The sequence below is a fragment of the Armigeres subalbatus genome, chromosome 1 (genome assembly GCF_024139115.2).
Source record: "Armigeres subalbatus isolate Guangzhou_Male chromosome 1, GZ_Asu_2, whole genome shotgun sequence".
Taxonomy (NCBI): Eukaryota; Metazoa; Arthropoda; class Insecta; order Diptera; family Culicidae; genus Armigeres; species Armigeres subalbatus.
This window is the reverse complement of record NC_085139.1, coordinates 212,175,826-212,202,294: the sequence shown is the minus strand read 5'-3', so window position 1 is coordinate 212,202,294 and position 26,469 is coordinate 212,175,826. Positions and strand designations below refer to the sequence as shown.

At 39.1% G+C, this 26,469-nt stretch overlaps 1 protein-coding gene across 2 annotated transcripts in view; it reads left to right on the top strand.

Annotated features, from left to right (window-relative positions):
- Nucleotides 1-25,506, top strand: part of LOC134210602 (uncharacterized) — a 60,588-nt gene extending 35,082 nt beyond the window's left edge. The window contains exons 4-7 of one of the 2 annotated variants that reach the window (XM_062686735.1): nucleotides 24,055-24,226; nucleotides 24,288-24,449; nucleotides 24,507-24,633; nucleotides 24,820-25,506. In XM_062686735.1, coding sequence (XP_062542719.1) covers nucleotides 24,055-24,226; nucleotides 24,288-24,449; nucleotides 24,507-24,633; nucleotides 24,820-25,055 — 697 coding nt within the window. In that variant the 3' untranslated portion in view covers nucleotides 25,056-25,506. Of the gene's footprint in view, nucleotides 1-24,054; nucleotides 24,227-24,287; nucleotides 24,450-24,506; nucleotides 24,754-24,819 lie in introns of both variants that reach the window. The other variant, XM_062686726.1, reaches the window with a different exon arrangement.
- Nucleotides 25,507-26,469: the final 963 nt, after the last annotated feature.

The following is a 26,469-nucleotide window of genomic DNA, read 5'->3' as shown; positions in this document are numbered from 1 at the left end:
GAAAGGGACGTAAATATATTAAATTTATTTTCAGAAATGTGAGCCTTTTAATAAATTTATGCTTTCCGGATGTATTGACGGACCAGAGTGTACGTTTGGTTTTGTTTTCTATTGAACGCAGAATGATTTACATTGCACTCTCCCTTACTCGATATTACCATCGAGTTATGGAGGTATCACGATAGGGAACACATTTATATTTTGCCGAGTGCCGTTTGGTCGAATAGTTGACATTTGTTTTCTTATTAAGTGAAGTGAAAAGTGAGATGTTCGAAGTGAATAGTAAACAACGAGAACCGAGTAGTGAGATATGAGATGTTCGAAATGAGTACAGAGTAGTGAAAAATGAGTACTGAGAAACAGAAAAAAATATTGAGTAGTGAGATGCCTGCAGTGACATGTGAGTAGTGAAAAGTGAGAAATGAGAAGTGAGAATGAGTGGTGAGAAATTAGTAGTGAAAAGTTCGATATAAGTAGTGAAATAAACAGAAGCAAGAGGTGAGAAGTGAGCGATGATAATTAAGAAGTGAGAAACGAGATGTTGAGTAGCGAGAATTGACTGGAAGGACATGAGACAAAGAAAAAAGGAAAGTAGAAGAACGAAAAAAAAGGAAAGAGAAAGAATCTTGTTCCTCTCCTATCGTTTCTCGGTCTTCAGTTATCTTACTACTCTTTTCTAACAATTAACTTCTCATTTCTCACTCTCTTCGCACATCTCGCTTCTCACTCCTCACTTTGCTTTTCTCATCATTAATTTCTCATTTCTCACTAGGCACATCTCACTTCACATTTAACCCTTCTCACTTCTCATTTTTCACTTTACATTTTTCACTTCTCACTTATAACTTCTTGTATCTCATTTCACATTTTTCACTTCTCTCTTCTAACTTCTAACATTTCACTTTTCACTTCTCCGTACTACTTCGCATTTAGAATTTTTCAATTCTGACATCTCACTTTTCATTTCTCACTCTCTTCTACTCATTCCTCACTTCTTATTTCGCACTTCTCACTTTTGATTTCGATCTTTGCACTTCTTACTTATAATATATTATTTCTCACTACTCATTTCTCACTTATAACTTCTTATATCTTGCTGACTTCTAATTTCTATCTTATTACTTTTCACTTCTCACTTCTCACTTTTGACTTGTTAATTTTTACATCTCACTTTTTACTTCGATCTCCTCACTTCTCATTCTCACTTTTCATTTCTCACTACTAACCTTTTATTTCTCACTTCTAACTTATCATTTCTCACTTCTCACTTATCATTTATCACATTTTTTTTCTATTCCTCTATTTATTAATTCAGGCACTCTGCGTTACTTAAACGCTACTGTGCCGAGATCTACTGTGGTACTCTGCTGTGCAGAATCCACACACACGGTGTGTCTGTGACCATTATTAACGAAAAAAAATGTCCATTCATTCTGAACTCGCCTTTCGAAAGATATAATATCCAGGCGTCTGCTATGAAAATTTCAAAATCTTTCATCTAGGGAATCGAAAGTTATAGCAGTTACAAATTTAATGATTTTTGCGTTAGATATCTCACTAATATGCAACCATATATACCGTGAATTTCCTCCTGATTACATCCAAATAAATTATCATCAAATATGCAATTTGCAACCTCAATCAACTATAACCTAAAACCTATTCTTTGAATAATAGAAAATAATAGCAAAGGATGTTAGGGATGACATTGTACAAATATCGATGGCAAAATAGACAATACAACCAAAATACAGTATTCAAATTACAGAATTATTGCACTTCAATCTCCTAATCATACCAAAGTGTAAATATTGTCTATGACAGACAAGTAACTACACTCTGTATGATGATTCTGCTTTTTAAATATGATAATAGTTGGTAACATAGAATACCGTGCTGAAACAATGTTGTCTTTCATGGGTACTGGGTAGTTAGTAAGACTAGTAACCAACATTTAAACAACAATGTGCATCATTTGTTGTCAGTTATACAACCATCATCCAGTTCGATTCAAGCAGTGGTACGAAAACGAGTTTCATTTGGAAAAAATGGGAAACTCTAGATCACCCGAGGAAAACCGCCTTTTGCGAGAACGGTACACGGAAAAAGCATATATGCAACACTTCGGAACGTCTCAACAATTTAACTGATTTGCTGAAAAACGATGCATTTACTTCATAAAATAATGCATTTACTACATAAATTAATTTACAATGTTATGAAAACTTATATGTGAATATGTACATTTTGTGGAAGATAATGATTTGAAAATGTATTGGAGGTAACCACTTTCCCTTCGGTAGGACTCGACCCCACGACCCTACAGAACGCTAGACTAGTGCTTTAACCAACTAAGCTACGAAGGACCTCCATCGGCCTTCGCAACCTAGAGGCTACTGAATGAGCTCGAGATTCCTAAATTGGACGCATAGTCAAATCACTCGCAATCCATTTGTCAAGCCAACTTCCATATGTGTATAGTACACGTCCACATTAGAGGAGCGTGAGTATTTAGTCTGTTGACTTGTAAGGTCGTCTTCAGTGTCTCGACTTGAGTCGAGTCAAGTACGAGACACTGAAGACGACCATACAGTTGAGGTCGAAATACGGTATTTAATATGATTTGGTGGAATTAAATGGAATTGTACTAAAATCGTCTCATGACAGTATATTTCTTAAATAGTTTCAGTCTTTTGAAATCTCTCATTTTCTTACCTGAATTCATGGAAATGCGATGGTTTCTATCTTCTAGTCGGACACTAGTATTCCCTGTGTCAGTTAATTTATGAAGTAAATGTATCGTAGTTCAGCAAGTCAGTTAAATTGTTGAGACGTTCCGAAGTGTTGCATATATGCTTTTTCCGTGTACCGTTCTCGGAAAAGGCGGTTTTCCTCGGGTGATCTAGCCTTTCCTAGCCTTTTTTTTCCAAATGGAACTCGTTTTCGTACCACTGCTTGAATCGAACAGGATGATGGTTGTATAACTGATAACAAATGATGCACGTTGTTGTTTAAATGTTGGTTACTAGTCTTACTAACTACCCAGTACCCATGAAATACAACATTGTTTCAGCACGGTATTCTATGTTATCAACTATTATCATTTTTATTAAAGCAGAATCATCATACAGAGTGTAGTTACTTGTCTGTCATAGACAATTTGGTATGATTTGAAGATTGAAGTGCAATAATTCCGAATACTGTATTTTGGTTGTATTGTCTATTTTGCCATCGATATTTGTACAATGTTATCTCTAACATCCTTTGCTATTTTTTTCTATTATTCAAAGAATAGGTTTTAGGTTATAGTTGATTGAGGTTGCAAATTGCATATTTGATGATAATTTATTTGGATGTAATCAGGAGGAAATTCACGGTATATATGGTTGCATATTAGTGAGATATCTAACGCAAAAATCATTAAATTTGTAACTGCTATAACTTTCGATTCCCTAGATGAAAGATTTTGAAATTTTCATAGCAGACGCCTGGATATTATATCTTTCGAAAGGCGAGTTCAGAATGGATGGACATTTTTTTTCGTTAATAATGGTCACAGACACACCGTGACACAGAATCTATTTTTAGATTTCCATTGCCATTATTGTTACGCTACCGCATGGGCTGCGCATCCGGGGACTGACGAGGGTTTGGTGGAGGGGCTGGGAATCGAACCCATGACCATTCGTTCATAAGGCGAACGTGTAGCCAACTACGCTACGGAATCCCCCTATCATTTATCACTTCTAACTTACAACTATATCATGCATATGTACTGATTCTGAAAACATCGACTTGGCGAGATGAGAAATTACTTCGACTTAGAGAATATCGAGTAAGAAAGAAATCGACTTACGGAGGGAACGCAGTATGCTAGATTCAAGGGACTTTGAATATCAACGAGCAGGGGAAAATATTGAGAAGCAGAACATCGAGTTGGAGAGCGCTCACTGTACTGTACAAAATAATTATTCTTTCGCTTCCCAAGGCGGTTTCCTTTGAATTATCTTCTCATCTAACCAACTATCCCTCTCCCGTGGCGCTCAAGGAGATGCAGAGGATTCCTTGGTCTCTTGTAGCAATGAATGTTGAACTAACTTTCCTCTCCTAATCTTAAAATCAGGGTACGTTATGCTCACTCAATCTCAGGAGCACATGATTTTCCCTCACGAAAGTTTTCGGGGAGAAATCGCTTTTCGGGAAAGAAAAACAGCCTGGAGGGTGATAACAATTTTTCGCTCACTTTGATTGCCGCTAAACGTTGGTTTGCTCTTTTTCTTTCATATTCGAGTCTTTTCGTGGCATCATCAATGCAAATGGTAGTAGCTTATGTGGAACAAATAACTTAACGCTTTTATACAGATAGCGTGGTGGTGTGGCTAAAGTAAGCGCATCCCCACAGCTATTATTGTTACTATTCTGGGTTCGAATCCCGGCGCGACTATACAATTTTGTTATTGTTCTGTGATAATTCTCGCGAAAAGTGAGTGAGAGGTAAAAGCAATGAAACGAAAAAGAATTTTCATCTAATAGGCAAGATTTTCGATCATCTTCCAATGCTAATTCTAGAGAAAAGATTGATGGGTGAAAGATGATCCTCAACATAAACAACGAAACAAGATTTTCCCTTGGCCCGAAAAACGCTTGCTTTGGTCTCATTGAAACGAAAAGTCGAAACCCTGCTTAAAATCAATGTGATGACGTTGCCGGCATCGTTCTTGGTCTTAAATTATTGATACTCCAAAGCTTGTGTATAGTGCAAATAGTTTTCTAATTCCAAGAAGGGTATTCAATTATTGGTGAGCTGAGCATATTTGTTGCTAAGCTAGCTTTCCGGATGTATTAATGGACCATGTTGAAGTCTGGAATATAATATTACTTTTATTTACGACGTTTTGAATCGTTATCTCAACTTGCCCCGCAGCTCGCATTTCTATTTTCCCCGATGAGTTCTAAGAAGTTCTAAGACATTTCAGGCCTAACATCGATTTTTCATAATCATTATGCTTATTTATAATAGAGAGATTACCTACCGTCAAAATTTTAAGTAAAAAATCCTCCAAACAATGTTTTGAAACCTACTTCATTGGCACGCCAAAAAGTTGGTTTGGATTTTGCAAAGGGCGAAAAGTAAACAATGGCAAGGAGTGCTTTGAGTAGCTACAATCTTCCGGGAATGACAGTCAAAAGGTATGTCTAGGGGAGCAGTTTGTTGAAAAATATAACCAAACCATTCAGTTACTTCTTTTCTAAATTACAGCTTCAGTTTCAACTTACCCCGCATTTCAACCTGCCCCGGTGTACCTTACGTCACTTCGATTAACGGTCTCCTTTTTACGTCTTGTGACATAAAAAGAATTTTAAGCATTATTGACAACCAAAAGTAAACCTATCTGAAGGCACTTTAAGAGACTTGAAGAACTATGTAGTATGCATCTTCCACCAAAAGGTTGTTATGTCTTTTTTATACTGGTTCCTGGCTTATTTGATCTATTCAACCCATTTAGATTCGCTTTCAATGCCAGTTCTATTCCAGGCCATCCAAGAATTTCCTAAAGAATAGGCCTTAGGCCAACATGGGTGAAAACTTAAAAGTGTTGTTATTCTTTTCCTTTTTGATCCATAGAACACCTTCAACAACGGGCGTCACATGAATCAACCTAATAAGCTTTGCCAGAAAGCCATGTTCGAGCATTATATTTGTGCCCAGTTCGTTCCGTTTCACTGAGTCGCACACTCCCTTGAAATCTACAAACAGATGATGAATCCGCAAGTTGTATTCCCAGAATTTTCAAGGATTTGTCGCAGAGTAAACATCTGGTCCATTGTTGATCGTCCTTCTCAAAAACCGCTTTGATATTCGCCGACAAAGGTCTTCGCAAACGGACGCAGTCTGCTAAACAGAATTCGGAAGATTACCTTGTAGGCGGTTTTAAGGAGTGTTCTTGTGTCCTTTAGTGTAGATAGGACATGTGAGGCCATCAAGCCAGCTCGAAGGCATTTATTCTCCCTCCCAAATCATTTCGATCACTTGGTGAATTTTTAATCATTCAGCCAGTTATTTCCAACTTTCAGAAGCTCGGCCGGGATTCCGTTCATCCCAGCGGCCTTGCCGTTCTTCAGCTCTCGAACAGCCTTTCTCACTTCGTCTAGCGTTGGAGGTTCCACTGCTTGTCCATCATCCTCAAACCTGATTCTGTTTGTGCCCTCTCTGTCCGTTTGTCCATAAAACAATAATTCAAATTGCTCCTTCCACCTAGCAGCCACCCCTGCTTGGTCGGTCAACAGATTTCCGGAGCTGTCATCGATCATGACTGGCGCCGGTGCGCTTTTCTTATGCTTGTTGTTGATCTTTCGTAGAATATCCGTGCGTCGTTTCTGGCAGTAGAAGCATAAGTACTAGAACGCTAGTGACGCTGTAGTCATTTAAATTATTTTGCCAAATTAGGCTTCAACAAGCTTCAATTGGCCATAATTTATACATCATGTTGTAGTGCATGTTTGGTTTCATCACCAAAATCGGTTTGACATTTGTAGTACCAGTACTTTGGCTGCCAGGTCAAAGTAACCTAGATGTTAGTCACGCGAACAGGAACGACATTAGCAATCTTATACTTCTGAATCAACTTCTCTGGCTAAGCTTCCCTCTGCCTCCGAGGGTACTTTTTCGCCGTAGTAGGCGCGACTCTAACATACCACCAGATAGTGGTCAGAATCGATATTTGGGTTTCGGAAAAAAAACCTGATCGATTCTAGAACACGTATTGCCATTTTGGTATCCTCAGGTGTGCTTTCGAATATTCTTGCTTGCAAATTAAGTGCTATAGAGAGCCATTCCTCTGGCTGCGGTAAATTGATTAGCCTCAGACCGTTGTCATTAGTAGTTGCGTGGAGGATCTCCTTTCCAATGACTCTGGCGAAAGAACTCTTCCCTTCCGACCTCTGCATTTGCGTCACCGATGATGAATTGCACGTCGTGTTCTAGGCATTCTCCGTAGGTCTTGTCTAGACGCTCATAGAACTCGTCCTTCACATCATCGGGTTTGTCGTTGGTTGGTGCGTATCCATTGATCAAGCTGTAGTTGAAGAACTTGCCCTTGCCCGACACTGCCGCTTACCAAGTACTACGAAACCAAATCCGTGCTCCGCCTTCTCACCGCCACTGTAGTATATGTGATACTTACAAAAGTACCCACTATTGGATCAATTGCGCGGAATTCCCCTTTTACTGTCCCTCGCTATCGGACCTTCTGAATTGCTGCAACCTCCATCTTCACCTTTTTCAGCTCTCGAACAAGAAGGGCAACTCGTGTGAACAAGAAGGGTATTTTTGATTACATTTTTCGGGGTAGATTGTTGACTTTTCGGTATGCCGCCTTTCCAGGGCTGCGATGCCTAGTTACGTAATGGGGCTGCCATCTTAGGAATAGCTGACATGACACCGCATTTCTTGTTCAGCCGCCCGTTAAAGATCAGACGCTGTTTTGGGCTGCCCCTAACATGGGAAACAGACGCTCATGTAGGTTTGATTAAAGTTCCCCCACTTCAGGACTAGGCTAGTGCGCTTCAATTTTTGTTATCGCTCAAAATCACTATTTTGCTTTTTAAAATCGATCTAAACACGGTTTGGGCATTTAAAATTTCTAATTCGCAATTTTATCAATTTCACACTTTGATTTTCTGGAATTTTATTTTTCAACTTTTTTTATTCAATCAAAATCTGATTTTCAAAATTTAATAGTTCCTTGAATCTATTGATCTTTTTTGATTTTTTAACATATTTATATTTTGGAAATTCCTATCCAATGCTGCTTATTGCAATTTTTATATTTTCAGGGTTATTTTTTTAATTTTCCGTGTAACGAGTTGGATAAATATTTTAGAGTGTAACATTCATCACTATAACCTTATTTTGGATAAGGTTACTTCTAGAAAAATACTAAACTACAAATATTTCACTCTTATAAGGTATACGAACAAAAACACGGAAGAACAAAATATTACTCAATTTTTAATACTTTTCCATAAATAGAAACTTTTGTAGAACTTTAAAAATTGACTTCAAACCACATTTAAACACATCGTGGGCTTCGTGGCCGTGCGGTTAGCGACGTCAATCGTCTAGACGCATGTGCTAGGGAGCGCGGGTTCGATTCCCGCCCCGGTAAGGAGGAAACTTTTCGTGATCGAAAAATTCTCCACTGGTCCACTGGGTGTTATGTGTCCTGTCCGTTGTCTAATGCTAGGTGTTAAGTGTTCAGTCTGTACGACCTCTGGTCGAAGACGGTGTTCCTGTCTTTATTAAAGTTTATATTATTGATCAAGATCAGAAACTTTTCGAAATCTAATCAATTAAAAATTACAAAAAAATAATCAAAATACCCCGTCTAAAGACGGTCTTGGGCATTAGAGGGTTAAGCGACACATGGTTGCTTTGACAGGGCCTGCTTTTGCAATCTCCACCATATCCTAGGCAGACCCTTCACTCTAGCTGATGTCAGAAGGGCAACTCAGTGCCCAGGCTAAGTACGCAACCCATAATTGGCGGTCTATTGCCATCGGCAGACCCGTGGAAGCGTGAGAATTGGAACTTGTGAGGACCAGGGCTATGTTTGACGCTCATTCCCAAATGTCAGCTTACCATTTCGTATCCGGCCTCTAATAACTTTTTGAAAAATGGATGAAGCTCGTGTGATCCATAGGAAAAATAGATATACCTTCAACAATTGTGGTATTCCAGCCTTGAGCTCATAGAGAACTGTTAACCATTCTTTTAATCTTTTATACTGATTGTGATAGGTAAATGAGGTCTTCTCTCATTTATATTGAGCTCATTTTTCTTTGTTTAGGAAAAATACTACGATGATCATGTTTCGGAAGCCTTATTGAAGGATAAAAATAAGTCTGATTTATGCATTTAAAAAAAAATAGATCTTAAGATGAGTTGGAAACACTTGATTGTAATTCAACAGATACGTATTTCGACCCCAACAGTAAGGCCGTCTTCAGTGTCAAGTAGGAGGTCGAAATACGTATTTTTAAAATTACAATGAAGTGATGGAATTGAATGCAACTAACTCGTCTTATGGCAAGTAGAGACATTCCACTAAAAAGCTCTAAATATTTTTTCTCATTTGACCACAAAACCTATCAAAAGCAGATACATTCAACTCACACACCTCGGTTGGTTGGGTGGCATCATAATCTAGAAAAAATAAAAACGAATATGCCGCACAGGCGCGTGTCCACTTCCAGTATTTCGTTTTGAATACGACATCAGCATTATTGGACGGCTTGCTTTCCTTTCGGTATAGCGATGAAGGCTAGAAAATGGACAGGGAAAAACTTTTGGGGCGGAGAATTTTCCTTTCGATAGCCCCTTTCCAACCGACCGTGCCAGTGTCAGCGTTGCACGAAAGCATTCAAACTGTAGTAAAACTAGTAGCATAAGTAGTTGAATAGCCAAATTGACTCCAGACATGCACGGATAGGGTATCGATGGCGAATCACCACCAGAGGTTCCATTCTTGACACACACACTGTAGAAAGGATGAGATCAAATCTATTTTGCTCGGCCACAAATCTAAGAATTGGCCGCTCTCTCTATAATAAAGCTTGCATGGTGGGTGATATCGCCATCGCATAACTTGTACCTTTTCGGGTGCATCAATCGATCGATGACGACGATTATAGCAGCTCGAAATATCGTGCGGGTAGAGAAATTGTCACATGGAAAGTTATAGAGTTCACGTGAGCACGAATGGTTTTTCGCTTCATTATGGTGATGGGTGAACTGAGCTAAAATTTGTGTATAATAGCTCTCGTATCCGAAACTATCACCCAACTGGTCCTGCCTTCAATTGAATGTCAATTAATTCGTTCTGACTATGCACCGGACAAAACAAAGAATAAAAACCATTAATAAATCTAATACTAATTAGGTATATAGATTTCATCGGAATCTAATTTCGTTTCACAATTTAATAATCACATAATGCGACAACGAATTTTCAGATCTAATAACTATCTAAGACTAGTACTTTCCATTTAATTCCACTCCTTTTTGTTATCTTTACACATACGCATTTCGACCTCAACAGTGAGGCCGTGTTCAGTTTCTCGTATCTGACTCGACGACTAAGTCGAGTCAAGTACCAGTACCAGTACCAAGTACTGATGATAGCCTCACAATTGAGGTTGAAATACGTATCTGTGAAGCTAATAAAACGTAGTGGAATTCAATGGAAAGTACTATACTCGTCTTAGACAGTTGAAGACATTTCATTAAAAGAGGTTAAAGAATTTTTCTATATCTAATAACGTTTCAGAGAAACAAACTGAATTTCTTCTCTGCATACATTATGCCAAATAACAAATCGATTGCCATCATTTGTGCATGTAAAAGCTATCTCGCATCGTGACATGCGTTAATCTGGAAGAAAATCATCTACTATCTTACATGAATTAGATTAAATCTGCTCTTTATCATTTTTGCAATTAGATTTTTTTTTTTTTTTTATAACATTTTTTGATTCAAATTTTATAATGTTGTACACAAAATGCATTCGTTATTACAAAATGCCATAACACAATAGATATATGAAAGTGAATAAAGATCTAACATTGTAACTACGTGTTCAAATTTGATGCAGATAAAATTGAACGCAGCATGCTCTACCTAGTTCTGAGTTGTTTTTCCAACAATTGAAACAAGTTAGAAGAAGGTGAGAATCGAGAAGTGTGAAATGAGAAATAAGTTATTAGACAATTCTTTTCTAGATTATGAAAAGTGTTAAGTAGGTACTTAAGAGGGAAAAGGAAGAAGAAAAATTGAAAATGGAAAAGAAGACCAAGACAAAAGAAAAATATTGAGGAAATAAGACAAGAACGAATAAGGAAAGAAAGCAAAGTGGAGTCCTGCTATTATATCCAAACGTATATCGTAATACCCCACAAACTCTTGGTTATGGTCAAAGCTCGCGAGGATCTCAGCTTTTTTCTCATTATAACTTAGATGATCGTTTTAGTTCACTTTTTGGTAAAACGAATAATACTGACGAACGTTATACACATAGTAAAGATTTGTGTTTTTTTTGCCGAGTACAGCTACATGGATTCAACAGGAGCAGTTCTTAATCATTGCACGGCACTATTACTGTGTGTTAGGCAATGACTAAGAAACGAAAGACAGTTTACTACAAATGGCAGAAACACGCTCATATAAATCACATGTCACCGAGTATGACAGCTAAGGAAACGGGGTCTACTGCGAACGCAGTATCCTAGCGCAGAGAGAAATTCTGCAACCTCCAGCTCCATTTGGGCGGTGGTCGTCGTCGTCGGTGGAAAATCAATCACGTTGCGGGAAATCGCGCAATGGTAGATACCCAGTAATAATAATATTCGTTTCGCGCATCACACGGAAGAAAGCCATTCGTCAAAAGCGGAGATAGGTGATTTACATCGTTCCTGACATGACAGCGCGGGTGGTTGTAAGAAAAAGGTTCAGCGCAAGGCGAGGAAAAATGAAAAATGCGGTGTCCAATTTATGTGCCCCGCGAATGACATATTGATTTTGTGGTTTCGTAACGATAGATTTTCCGATATGGGCTTGCTTATTTTCGTCGTTGAAATATCTTTTGTTGTCGTTCGTATTTCGAATCCTTATTTCATCTTCATAAGTTAGAACCTGTTTCCATCAGTTACAGATTAGGATAATTAAGCAATTTTGATTCGGCAAAGTTCTAATATATTATATTCAGAGCCGTGGCGTGGTCAGCGCCCTTGGTGGAACCTACATTGGGCGCCCCTTACTCACTAAGGAAAATAAAATGTTCAGTTTTTTATATGTGAAGTTTTTGAATCTTGAACCTAAACAATTAACCCTCTAGTGCTCAATACCGCCTTTAGTTAGACGGGGTATTTTGGTTTTTGTAGTTTTCAATTGATCAGATTTCGAAAAGTTTTTGATGTTGTTCAATAATATGAACTTTAATAAAAAAAAAAAAGTTTGAATCGGTTTAATATCAGATTAACCCCTAGTACAAGAGCCAATTTCTCAATAAATATTTGAATATTAATTAATTCCACTGTAAGGAGGCTCAATTACGTAAAATAGTAATACGAGTAAATCTTCAGTTATGTTGGCATATTCGTTTTGAGTAAGCAGATAGTTCGCGCGGGCCGATTTTGTTGCTTTGTGCGGTCGAAATGAAAACCAATCAGTGCCTGTTTTGTCGTGTTTCTGCTCAGTAAGCAGATAGTTCGTACGCATCATATCAGGGGGGAAGGGGAATTTAATTTAATTTCTTTTTGCTCTTTTTTCGTTTCAGAGAGCGAGCAAAGGCGCTTAAACCTAGGCTATTAGCCAGGGCAAGGCTAGTACCTTCGCCCCATCCGAGGAAAATCATCGACAAGGATAATGGAGTGACATAAATTTCTTAGCAAAGTCACTCCCAACGTATTTCCACAAATTTTCTATCATTTGCTTATAATGATACTCCTAAACCACATACCCTACCCACCATCCAATTCCTTGACATCTATGAGGGCGTCGGTGAATCGCTGGCCTCTCGTTAAGTAGATGTCATATCATCATTTCCTTCCCTTTCCTAGTAACGGAGAAGATGGGCGTGGCCGGCAATGATAGCTTTCATGTTTTATCATTTGGACCCCCAATTGGATTTCCATTGAATCCCAAATGGAAATCCATAAGCAATTGGGGTAAGAAAGGTAAAGAATATACATGACAATTATCAGTATGCAATCTACGAAATACTCCGTTACAACGCAACGCAACGCAATAATATGAACTTTAATGCATGTTTAAATGTAATTTAAAGTTAGTTTTCAAAGTTCTACAAATTTAAAAAAAATTAAAATTGAGTGATATTTTGCTCCTCTGTGTTTTCGCTCGTATACCTCATTAGGAGTGAAATATTTGTAGTTTAGTATTTTTCTACAACTAACCTTATTTAATAAAAGGTTATAGTTGTGAATGTTACACTCTAAATTATGTATCCAACTCGTTACACGAAAAATAAAAAAAATAGCATTGAAAATTTAAAAATTGCAATTAGTCAGCATTGGATGAGTATCTTCAAACTCTAAATATGTTGAAAAATCAATAAATATTAATAGAATCAAGAAATTATTTGATTGGAAAAAAAAACCGAAAAACAGAATTCTAAAAAATCAAAATGTGAAATTGATGGAATCGCGCATTAAAAAAAATGTAATACCCAAACCGTGATTAGATCGATTTTAGGAAGCAAAATAGTGATTTTGAGCGAAAACAAAAATTTGGGTTTTAGAGGGTTAACCCTAGGTTCAGTTGTTCTAAGATGCTACAAATAACAGTCAAATCAGCGATGCTCTTATTGCGCCCAAAACTGGGAAGCGTAAATAAAATTCAGCAAAGAGGGAACGTTATTTTGAATTTAGTTTTTAGGTAAGCAAAGTTTTGCATTTAATTTTTTTTTTTTACTATTTCGTTTATTTATTAGGCTCAATTGTTTAATAAAAAAACTCTACGGAGCCACAAACTTCGAAGATAATAAATTATTCCGAAAAAGTTTCAGATGTATTTCTGCGCGATGTCTTCTTCGGTGGTGAACGGTCCACCGCCCCTGCAGTAACAAAATGGTCCCGTCGCTGACTCGTTGACTGCGCTTGTTGCTTTCTTTCCTCTTCTTCTTTCATTTTTTGATAGTGATCAGTATAGCCCATTACTCCCTTCTTAACAAACCAAATCCTGTCTGTCTTGTTTTTGGTCATCGTCTCCGCTAGCTTCTCTCGTTCTACCATCGAGTTGGGGATTTCGAATGTTTCCGCTCTTTCTGTTGAGCCAATATCCAACACGACCACATCTTCCTCTGGCACTTCAATTACATTCTTCGTTGCTTCAAATCCGACAACTACACCGGAGTATGATTTCCGTTGCTTGTCTTGCCTTTCCACTTCTATTCCGTCTGTTTGCTTCTTTTTGACCCTTCCTTCGGAAGTGTATATAATTTCACTTTGTATGCGTTACGCAGGTGTGTCACGTATTAATAGAGTAGAGTGGGGCAAGAGTACGCACTTAGTTTTCAATCGATCATGTGGCCCTTATGATGCAAGCTTCTGCATATCAAATCTGTGTCGATGATTCATATAATCTTCCTTTATGTTACTCAGTAAAAAAAATATTGAAATTATTGAGATTCGTTTTAGTAGAACCCTTATTGCAAGACAAGTGAAAAACGCACTCTTACCCCACCGGTGGGGTAAAAGTGCGCATCGGGTGGGGTAAGAGTACGCATTTATCCAATCATGTGCTTTAAGTATATATTTACACAAATAAGAGTTAATAACATTTAATTGATGTTTAATGAGCATATATTAGGGAATGTTTAAAGATTACGTAACTCTTAAAGGGGGAGGGGGTCCTAAAAATGTGCACTTTCATACGAAAAAACATTGTTTTTTATATATACAAAAAACTACAGAGGTAAAAATATATATCAGGTTTCGCGTGGCGTATACAAAGGCATTTTCCTTAAAGAAAGTCCACCAATCACGTAACGTAAAAGTAGGCTATTTCATCACCTCTCCCCCTTATCTTACACTATTTCTCGCTTAACTTTTCAAAAGGTCCTAAGTAACATTTTTTTCATGAATTAATTTGAATAGCGCAATCAACAGAACAACATAAAAGCTATTGATTGCAGTATTCAAATTAATTCATGAAAAAAATGTTACTTAGGTCCTTTTGAAAAGTTAAGCGAGATTTGTATGAATCCTCAAAAATTATATGGATCGTCACACATCTTGCAAACCCTCCCAGCTAAACGTTGCGTAATTTATGAATGTTTCTTTTGATTAAATGAAATGATCATTTAGATGAAATTGTGTTTTCGTACTATGTTTAGGTGTACAACAAGTCCTAATACAATTTCATTATTTCGCTTCAGTGCTTTGTTCGCTAAGTCCTTTTTAACACCGAATTACTTCAACTTATCCTAAAAACTTGTGATAATTTCGAATTCTGTCCCTTTTTTCTTAGTTGTGGATCTTTACGCTTTGTAAGAAGTCTTATTTCGACCGGAGATACGGGTTTGACATCATAATTTAAAAATTCATTTGCGTACTCTTGCCCCACCGGTTCCTGCGTACTTTTACCCCACAGTCCCAAAAATTATTCAAGTAATGGTTTTGACTTCTTGGAAAACCAACCGGATTGGTGTTCTGTACCATAAAGTACTCTATACAATAGGTTATCGAAATGGTATAATGTTCACCTGATTGAACGTATACATGGTAATAAAATACTAGTTGCGGAAATCCAATTATTTTTAGCAAAATGACCAAAAAGCTATCTAACTCCATATCTCCCTTGTTGTTTATTCAAATCGCTTACAATTACACATGATAATTGTTGGTCAGAATACCTGTCAAACTGATGCAGTGCTGCTAGTTGATCTTTTTTTATTACTTCAAAAAATCGAAAACGTACTCTTACCCCACGCGCACTCTTGCCCCACTCTACTCTATATCAAGAAATCTCGTGAATTATTAAATAAAATGTATGGTATTTTAAACAAATTCACTTTGACATTGAAAGTATAATTATAACAAATGATATAACATGGAGTTATGCCTATTTTTCTGATTTGTTTCAAAGAAACAAATGATTTTAATTGAGGAACATATAGAAGCATGTACAAAAAAATCTTCTCAGGAAAGCAAAAACGTATAAATTGAAAGGGATTTCAAAAATTTCTTCAGTGGAAGCTAGATAGCAAATGTGAGCATGTTTTGAGACACTAATAGATCACTTGTATGCATGTATGTGTGCGTATGTGTGCAAATTCTGAAATTTACTACCATAAAAATCTCGCTTGTTTTTAAGGTATTGAACAAGTTTAGTTTTACCAAATTAGGCATCCATAAGGCGAAATATATGTTATTATTGAACGCTATTGAGTTTTGCTCAGATCAATGACTGATTTAGTTAGTTCTGGAATTATTAATATCGAGGTCTCTGGAAGTTACGAGTACAATATATGCAACCAGTGTTACGATAGTTGCTAACCATGTCACAATCCAGCTTTTCACGCTCGGTAATGGCGGCTTATCGGTGTGTAAAAATCAATTGGTCACTGTACTGTTTGACACTAGCTGGAGGAAAGCCCACTGGCGTTCCTGGGTGAGGGGAAGGGAAAAAAGGCCTTTTCGACAGTGTGTTTTCCTCCAGCTAGTGTCAAACAGTACAGCGACCGATTGATTTTTACACACCGATAAGCCGCCATTACCGAGCGTGGAAAGCAGGATAGTTATTCAATCCGACGAGCGCCTTATAGATAGGCCGCATGAAGTACAGTACGTTATCATTCGTTGAGTTGTCACTCAACCCATGACATCCGCCTTTGGGTAGGCAATTATTTTGTCACTTTCACGGTAAATCGCCGTGGGAAGCCGAGTAGTTTTATCTCGTTTTAAATACTGGAGTCTGGAAAAAAAATCCTTATAACTAAGGAAGGGTCAAAATCTTACTGTAGGTGGATTAATCTGGGTTTTTTGATTTACGATGCCCTTCCGCTCGGCATAAAAAGCATTTGTCCCTCAAACTTTGGTAGAACGCGTTCCCTTTCCAGTTCGAAACTTCCAGCGATGTAGGAATTTCCTTTTGGACATCAATTGTAGAAACCTCGCACACCGGTGTATAAATGATCCAAACCTAAATTAATCGGAAATTTTTCCCGGACCACACGATCCACTTTTCCGTACTCCGAAAGACGCTATTCAAGTACATTATCTGGCAGTTCTGGAGGCAAGTCAAATACTCGGATGTATTGCACATTGCTACCGGCAACCGTCATTTACACTTCCACTGAATAATGGAATAATGGAATCTACGCGGATCCGTGTTTTTATTTAGTGACTCCTGCATTGCATTGATTGAAACGAATTTCACGCACAGCGAACGATCCGCCGCTGTTTTATACACCGTTTCGAATAGAGATACATCAGTATCCAACTGGATACACTACCCAAGTAACCACCAAGCATTAATTAAAGCATCTAATCAATCGAAAATTTTGTAGTACTTGGGTAGTCACTCGACTATTACTAAACGATCACAATTTTTTTACGAAATGGATATAAGTTATGAACAAAAACAACAAGTCAAACAAACATAGCAGTGTTGTCAGAATGTTAAAAGTTAAAGTATCACTTTCGGTGTGTCGCCATACTGTTATCACAGACAAACAGACGTAACACTTCTCATTTCAACATCGTTCACGTGTTTAACGGTTGATTTGAAATTCATCTGTGTTACGCGATTGTGCCAAGAGAGGCGCTAGTGTTCAATCGCTTTGACATTTGATTAGTGTATATGCTGCTGAATGTTTTATGTGTTGATGACGATGATGATGATGATTCATATAGAAGTATGTGTTAGGAGCAAACGTCAAATAGGAAATAATCATGATCGACTGTGTTTCTCGCGATTCTGATAATAGATGGCAGTAGTGTTTTCTGAAAAGGTATAACGATAATTTTTCGAACAATTTATATGAAGAGTTACGTCTGTTTGTCTGTGCTGTTATCGTTTGTAGTGCGAAAATTCTTATTTTTCCGGGTGAATTCGGAACAAATAAAAAAGTGACCGGTGTGTAAATCACTGGGGAGGTGAAGAAATAGTCAGAAACGGGGTCTACGTTCTTTTTTGACTGTGCAAAACCCGATTGATAGAAGAAGTGTGGAAGTGACCGGCAAGATGGGGAAGCCGCCCGACGGCAAAACGTACCAAGAATATGAATACAACAAAAACGACGTGGCGCCCTGTCACGTTATCGTCCAGCTATTAGACGACAAGGATGGAGCCGTTCATATAAACAAACTGACATTTGGACAACTGATAACGAAAACGGAAACATACCGACAGAACATCACCAACATCCGAACTCTCGGTAAATACAAGCTGATCGTTTTCTTGGGAGACTTGCAGGCAGCAAACCAACTGAAGAAAGACCCTGTGCTGAACGAGCATAACTACAAAGCGTACATCCCGCGCAGTTTCGTTTCTGTCTCCGGAGTGGTAGCCGGAGTTCCGGTGGACATGTGCCCGATCCTAAATATCAACAGACTGCACCGCTTTGAAGGAGGAAGGAAAATCCCAACGAGCCGAATTGGAATAATTTTCCGCGCGAGTCAGCTGCCAAGAGAGGTTCGCATGTTCTGCTGCATCAACACCGTCCGTCCTTTCGTTAACAGGCCGATATTGTGTCTCAACTGCCTGAGATACAACCACCAAACAGAAAACTGCAGATCGAAGAAACGCTGTCCCAATTGTGCAGCAGTACACGAAGGTTTGCAGACAGGAGAATGTGATAACCCAAAAAAAATGTCCCATCTTGACCCAAAATCGGTACGACATACTATCGAACGAGGAAGAGTATCCAGCATTGCCACAATCATACTCCGCCATGGTTGCCGGAGAGTATGAGAGAGTACATAGAGAAACCCAGCTTCAGGCCAAAACCTCAGAGGACAAAGCGTCCGCTAGAAGAAGTGGTGATTGTGGATTAAGTTGAAGTTTTCGCAGACAGAAAGAAAAAAGCATCCGAATCAAGCAACAACGGAATCGTTCTCTTCAACAAGTTTCGTGTTACGGACTTTGAGAGGTGGGCACAAAAAACGGCGAAACAGCGATCACAGGAGATTAATCAACAACTATCTGATGCCAGTGCCAGTAGCAGCGGAGCAGAAGGCGTGTCCAAATCCCTGGGCGCGATGAATAGAAGCATCAACACCGAAAAGAAGAGCAAGGAAAGATCGCGGAGTAGGAGCAGGTTGAGAGACAAATCCAACGAAGCATGTAAACCGTAAGTAAATGTCAGAGTCAGAAGTCAGATTTTTTCAAATAAACATTCAGAGTTTAGAAAAACATAAGGAAGAGCTAACACGAGTATTAATCAAAGAGGACTATACCATAGCTCTCATCTCAGAGTGTAAGGAGTAAACTAGAATTAGAGCAAACGAAATACAAAATACCAGGGTTTTTTTCCTACCTAATTTCCCTAGAATTCAAGCGGTTGGTCGTCATCTGTTGGCTGCGGATATACTGGTTGTATCGCTGTATGTGGCGCCAAGTATAACCGCTACCGACTTCGAGAGCCAGTTAAAACAAATCTTTCGTCAGGTTACCGGATACAGAAAGGTGATAATTGGAGGGGACTTCAACGCTCACCATTTCTCATGGGACTCGCGGCATTCGGATGGAAAAGGTTCGATATTGTTCGATCTTGTGAATAATGAAAATTTGGTCATTATGAATAATGGACAACCAACTTTTTACCCGGTCGATGTGAATAAGCGCCCTTCAGCCATAGACCTAGTGCTGGTGTCATCTGCATTGCTTCTAGATACGACTACAACAATTCTGGACTATGGAGTTGGCAGTCACCATGTGGCCTTGGAGACAGTGGTTCAACTAAACATTCCGCGAAAACCAGAACATTTCATCAACAGGAAAAAAGTCTTCGAAGAGATTAAAAACGTGGATGCTGAAAGCGTAACTACCATGGCAGATCTTCAACGAGAAACAAGATCGATTCTAAAGAATTCCAAACAGAAGAACAAACACTCGCCGAAATTCTGGTGGACAGACGAAGTTGAGCAAGCCTGGAAGGACAAAAAAGCTGCCAGGATGCTATTCAATAGAACTGGAGGAATCAAGGAACTGTTGGATTTCAAGAAAAAGGAAGCGATCTTTGTCAGAATAAAGAAGGAATCATCGAGGGCGAAGTTCCAGGATTTCGTCACCAGTATTGATCCACAAACACCCTCGGCCGTCGTGTGGGGCCAACTACGAATGCTTACAGGAGGGAAAAGAAGGACCGAATACATTTTCATTCATGATGACACCAATCTCGCAATCGAATTTCTGAACAAACATTTTCCGGTAGAACCTTATCAAGACGACTCTCCGGCTCGCACCGCTGATTACGATGTGCTTACTGTGGACTTTTGGCAAAGCCACATTGCCAAGAAAACACAGGGTAGGGCACGATTATCAGCTCCGGGGCCAGATTATCTTTTTTAACTTCCTATAAGAATCGTTTTGGTCGTTTGGTCGTTACAAACAAAATCCTTTTGGCCTTCTGAAAGGAATCCTTTTAGTCCAGGAACGGGATTCTTTTTAACTAAAATAACGATTGCTTTAATTTATTGACGTCAAAATGGGACGAATGCTCCAGTAACTTTCTAGACGCGATGATGGCACCGGGTTTGGATGATTTATCAAGTTTCAGTATTGCAATTTTGAAGTCCACTTTTACGCACTTCCGTGCCATCCAGAAAATATTTATAGGATAAACCGTTTCTGAAGGATGGGAATCAAAGGTTTTCATCAGGTCTCGAACGGAATTTGGTGAGATCAAACCAATGCTCTTGTATATTATTTTTTGTTCTCTATTGAAATTGTATCGGTGGATAGCACTCATCCATATATTTAATCGTAGATTCAGTATATCCATCATATAATTCAAAATAACTCACACTTTTAAATATATGTTTGCCATTCTTTTTTCTCCCCTTCATCTGTGAAAGTGGGCTTCGTGGCCGTGCGGTTAGCGACGGCAATCGTCTAGATGCATGTGTTGTGGAGTGTGGGTTCGATTCCCGCCCCGGTAAGGAAACAATTTTTCGTAAAGCGAAAAGTTCTCCACTGGTCCACTGGGTGTTGTGTAAATGTCCTGTCCGTTGTCTCATGCTAGATGTTAAGTGTTCAGTCTGTGCGACCTCTGGTCGAAGACGGTGATTCTGTCTTTTTAAAAGAAAGCTGTTTCGGAACCAAGTGCCTTTCTATGCAGATGATAGGACTATTAAAAAATAAAAACAGGACGTAGCCAGATGTGTGGAGAAAATCGGGTCCGCTTAATTGTAGATTGTGGCAGATTTACAATGACAGTGGATATGCTTATATCTGCAACTCTATCTATGATTTGTGCAAGGGTTCCATGCTATGCTATGAACAGAATTCTTTTTTGCTTCAAAATGGATTTTTTGGGCTTCTGAACGGAAACCAAATAGCTTTTATGGTTTAAGGCACTTGAAGACATCGATTTACCCTTCAAGTGTGCTAAAAAACGCTAATAAATCCGTCAATGTTACTAGAGAATCCTTCTTTTTGGGCTTCTTTTTGGGTTAAGAACGAAAATAAAAACGGAATGCTTTTGGGTTTTCGAACAAAACTCTTTTGAACTTTTAAAGGAACTCTTTTGCGTTTCCGAATAAATTCAATCAGAATACCACCGTATGGAATTCTCTTGTACTTAAAAAAAATCCGGTTCTTTAGGGCTTTCGAATGACATTGTGTTGAACTTCCGCACGGAATTCTCCTGAGTAACCGACCTGAATTCTTTTGGGCCTCTGAAAATCACGGAGTAGCATCCATTGATATGTACCGTCAATCTAAGCTAAGCTAACTTGCTTTCTGTACAGCTCCGGTGGTGCTTTAACCTGTTACCAGGTTAGATTTCAGTCGACTCTTTTATTTCTTTATTGAGGATTCGCCGCCATGAGCCTCTGGGTCTGCCTCTGTTACGATGTCCCGCTGGGTTACAGTCCAGCCAACCCAGCCACACTTCCGATCACGAATTTCTGTTGCTATCGGCCTATGGTAACAATGACGATGGAGCTCGTTGTTTGAGATCCAATTGTGAGGCCACCAGGCCCAAATTATATACTGCAGACATCTGTTAATGAACACCTACAGCCGTTGAGTGTTCTCCACTGATACACACTATGTTTCGCTAGCGTATAACAGCTCAGATTTCACGTTAGAGTTGAAAAATTTTTTTTTTGTGTGTTCACTTCTCTGCCTGTTTTTCCAGGTATTTCTTAAACTTGCAAAGCCAGCCCTTGCTCTCTTGATTCGTGCGCCTATGCCGATGTTGGTACCGCCGTCTGACGCAATTTGGCTAGATATTGAAAGCTTTCAACATTCTCCACCGGTTGCCCTGTGAAACTGGAAAGGGTCATCGTGTTTACATCCAACGATTTGAGTTTGTTTACGTTGATGACTAAACCTGCTGATGAGGAGTGCTCGGCAAGATCGTTGAGCTTACTCTGCATATCAGAGCGTCGTTGAGCGAAGATTGCAAGCCATCAGCCAATTCGTAGTCGTTGCCGTAATCTGAAAAAGTGACGTTTTAACCATTTTCCGAAAAAGGTGTTATTGAGTAATAGTCATCGTGGAAAAAGTTTTTATGTAATTTGTAACAATTTTTGGAAAATCATTTGGATTTCCATACTCATGCGTTTCTCAAACATTATCCTTCCAATTCTCCCATGCCTACTTTTGTTGATAGTTAAAAACAGGTGATCGTGGGCAGTGCAATCGTTAAAAAAGATGCAAATTGTAATCAATTCTCAAATGTGCTGTTTTGGCCTATTTTATGTGTTTTTCCCATTTTTTCAATAGTGCACAAGAAATGTGCTATCAACGCTAGGTGTATTAATCTGTTTCTTTATTTGTAGAAACATTGAAAACCTTTTCAGTAAAAATAGTGGATTTTATGTCTACCTATAAAAAAATATGAATATCTTTCATTCTTCAATGAAAAGCTTACATCTGACAACTTTTATCCTACCCATAATACTTTGTTTTTTTTTCATTAGAAACTATTAACTTTTTTGTAAAGTTAATTACCTCAATTGAATAAGGCATTTCAAGCAATGAATATTTAAGATCTTGTCAACACCACAAAGCTATTATACTGCCGTAATCTGAAAAAGTGACGTATGCGCCATTTTACAACATACATGTTTTCCATTTTTCTGTTAAAGAGTACGACGAGTGCTAATCGTTAACACCATTTGAGGAAAGTAGAATTTTGCAGCTAAGTTCTCATCTCGAAATTCTCACACTACTTCCATAACATATTCTGTGCTTCTACTAGCTCAATTATTTCATATAAAACATTACTATTTGTATTAAAACTAAGTTTCATCGCCCTGTAATGAAAACTAATAATATTTTTTATATGTATATGAATGATCTTTTTAAACTGTTTTCAAACTGTCGCATTGCAGAAGTTCTCACGCCTCACTGACCGAGCTTAACCGAAGCGTCAGCCGTCGTATCATGCCCTTTAAACGAATCTGTCTCCCCTGGTAAAGGAAACATGACGCTCGAACCTACAACGTCAATTCAACGGTAATTTGTCCGTCAGGACGTACCTTGCCTCGGATAAAGCGTCATCGTTCCCTACCCTTTCAAAGAGCCTTAAATGTCCTTTCCTTCTATTCCATTCGTGACCGATGGACGATGCTCAGTGAACCATGAAAATGCTACACTTAACTGCACCCCGAGTAGCCATTACACACCTGTATCTATTCGAGCCGGTATGCACTGTGCCTTGTTGAATGTTTCTGTGCTTTTTATACCCTTCAGCACGTGTTTCAGCTCATTCTTTTCTGCGCCCACGGGGGCCAGTTCAGAACCCCACGAAATGTTAACGCTGAAACCATTAATCATGCACCAAAAAATCCACACGATTCTATTTATGCATTTATCTATAGTTGGAACAGGACGAAGATCCTGCGCGTAGCTCACCCGGGCACAGAAGGGGAATGAGGAAACCAATATCCGCAGTCCATAAATGTAAATGTTTATTCATGTGGAACCAGTAGGCCCAGGCTTCCGTGTTCGCTCTATGATTGCCGCTACTGGTGAAGTCGCTATCATTCCTTAATTTTTATTGCCGTACATATGAAATAGATAGCACTGCCGATATACCGGGAAACTTTCGTCATCGACTGGGACACGGAAAGGGACAGTTAGGGAGCACCGGAGCTCCTGATGTGGCATGCGAGACAGGACAGGTTGAAGTCGTAAATTATCTCGTCGATCGATTACTCTACCGAGGGTGCACATTTGTGCCAAGTTGTTGCGTGTATAGGCAAAAAAGCTACTAGAATTGGATTTATCTCGACTGTTTGAAATGCTTTGAAGAAGCTTGATATGAAGACCAATATTGTAACAAATATGTTTCTTATTTTCAGGGATCATTTTCCGTTCTATAAATCAAACGATGACCGGTGGAAGAACTCAGTCCGCCATAACCTGTCGATCAACCCACACTTTCGGAAAGGAAACAAGGCTCCACAAGGTGCTGGTCATCTATGGACCATCTCCAGCAGGGATTCAGAGGCAAATTTCCTTGCATGGGAACACGTGAGTAAAAAGAATTGTTAACGATTAATAAGTGGCTTGTGAATTAAAACTCGTTTTTCAGAAACGGCAACGATTAGAATTGTTCTTTAAAATGGAGGCAGCCAATGCTAAGAACCAGAGAGATCCGCCACCGGGATCACCCACTTCGGAAGAAATTGCGGCAGCCACAGCCAGCTTAGCACAGTATGAGCCACATTCTCCAGCTCACGTGCATGTCAGTGAGGTAAATTCATGAGCTGAGTAATTCAATAAATCGATATCTAATTTCAATACAATACAGGCCTTAGACTACCGACACGCTCAGCCCGGATCATCGGGGCAACACATGCAGTCCGCTCTTGGTCAACCCCAGCAGCAACAACCAATGTATGCCAACATCCAGACTAACCAATACGAGGTCGTTCAAGGTGAGGAACTGAAACGATCAGCCGGTGAAATTCTGAATGGCATTCGACGAAATGTCGAAGTTCAGATTGTCCATCCGATCAATTCAAACAACTTCCAGGCGTATGCATTGCTCGATTCCGGTACTTGATCCTCCACCCGAACCGTTGTTTCCTTCTCATGAAATCCCTGTCCACGACATTTTTCAGATTACTATCTAGCGGACTACCTGAATCCGGTTTCGAAGGAGGAGATCGTCCAGGAATGTGGACTGCGATCGGCGGCTGTTCATCGGTCGGACGCCGCCCCGCCAACCGACTACTACATCACCACGATCGATCCGATCGAGCTGGGTATCAACATGAGCACCAGTCAGGACGAGGATCAGATCCTGTTCGAGGACGATTTCAATCTCAACTACTTCGGCAACAACATTATGACTTGACGACGTGCCACCGGTTCTACCAGCAGCAACGTCCACCTGGCGATGCCTCTGCAACAGAGCTGTGAAGAAGCGGTTTCACCGGAAGTTGTGAGCTTAGATTCTACAGGATTTGCCAATACGGTTGCCGAAAACTGTTTGGACAGAGCGGAAAATAATGTTTGAAAAAAAAAAAAATCAAAGGAGAGTTTGTGTGCAGTGCAACCGATTTCTAGTCCGTGTGATTGTTTTCATTTAGTTTTTTGTTAATTTCAATATTTAAATTACTTTAATCATAATGTATATTAAACTTCTAATCATGTAAATAGTGTTAGCTGGGCGCGCTCAGTACAACAGTAAAAACAGTTCTAGTCAATGAGTTGTAATTTCCTTCTTCGCATGCTTGGGAATTGAGCTCTATCAACAGAAACGTGCAAAATCTCTGTACAAAATACCATTCAATTAAACTTTTAAAATGAGGAATACACGTGTTGTTGTTTATTTCAATATCAGGAACTCTATAATATCTGTGGGGAAAGTATGCTGTGGTAGTTGTCGGATGTATAAAAAATCTCCCCATCGAAAATGTATGCAAATTCTCCAACATATGGATTTATTGAACCTCTTTCGGTTTGGTTCACAGCTCAGAGAGGTGTTTCGGTGAAAGTGAATTGGGTCCAGCGCGGTATGTGTGATTGACAGGTTTTAGGAGCTTCGAAATATAAATTACGCTATGAGAAATAGAAAATTTATAAGGTAAGGATCAAATAATAACAATCTATTCTGCATAGCCCAAACTCATGTTTTTTTTGCAAACAGGCACCTAAAGAGGACTAACTTTGTTCAGTAGGCCACCAGCGCTGTAGTTTCTGCTGAAATGCGATCGACCCCAGGACCTTTGTTGGATTTCATGCTTCGAATAGCTGCTTCAATCTCCTGCAATGTTTCATGCCAAATTAGTTAGGGTGGGAGGATTAGTTATGCTCGTGGTATTTATGGTTTCCTTTCGTGTCGTAGAGTCGTTGAAAAGAAAATTTAATTGAACCTGTTTGGAAGAGCAGAACGATCTCGAGATCCGCGTTCTTGTTATAGCCTCTTGAATAAACCATATCATGCCATGTGATTCCCATGCTGGTTGGTACCACTGCATTCCAGAAAGAGGTGTGCGCCGGTCCGATATTCATCGGCGGCGGCGTTTGTCAGAATTTCGGTCGGCGTGAATCGGCGTGGCTGTTTTTTCATTACGTTTTTCTAAGATTTTTTTTGCATTTTTTCGGGATATTTTCAAGACATTAAAAGAAGAATCTTTTGAATTTCGCATGAAAAATCTAATGAACTTCTCCAGAAAAATCTATAAGGGGCTGTCCATATACCACGTGGACAGTTAAGGGGGAGGGGGGATACTGCGAATGTCCACGGTTCATACAATTTAAAAAAA